Raw genomic sequence first — 338 nt, forward strand, 5'->3', positions numbered from 1 at the left:
AGGCATCATGCGATGTGATATGCGACTTCCTTCACTTAAGAAATCACGCAATTCACGAAAATATCAAACCGCGCACATACTTGCATCCGCTGCCCCGCCCACCCGCCAGGACCTACTTCTCCTCGTCGGTGCCGTGACTCTGCTTGTGGCGGAGGAAGGCGGCGTACAGAGGCAGGCAGCGCTCATGCAGGACGGGGTAGGCTGAGTTCACGTTGCGCTCGGCTTCTCCAGGGTCTCGGCCAGCCTGTATGGGGGCCGGAGGCAGGCTGTAGGCTAGAGTAACATTTTATTCGTGTATATCATGAATTTGTTCTACTTCGATTGAGTGTATACGCACG

The 338-nt window shown here is 55.0% G+C and overlaps 1 protein-coding gene across 1 annotated transcript in view; it reads right to left on the bottom strand.

The window, feature by feature from the left end:
- The window catches only part of LOC119587697, a gene marked incomplete at its 5' end in the record, with an annotated part of 2,002 nt that extends 1,758 nt beyond the window's left edge, over positions 1–244 (bottom strand). The window contains 1 exon segment of the mRNA XM_037936376.1: positions 117–244. Coding sequence (XP_037792304.1) covers positions 117–244 — 128 coding nt within the window.
- Between the last annotated feature and the right edge of the window lie 94 nt (positions 245–338).

Source organism: Penaeus monodon, chromosome 23 (genome assembly GCF_015228065.2).
Source record: "Penaeus monodon isolate SGIC_2016 chromosome 23, NSTDA_Pmon_1, whole genome shotgun sequence".
Classification (NCBI taxonomy): domain Eukaryota; kingdom Metazoa; phylum Arthropoda; class Malacostraca; order Decapoda; family Penaeidae; genus Penaeus; species Penaeus monodon.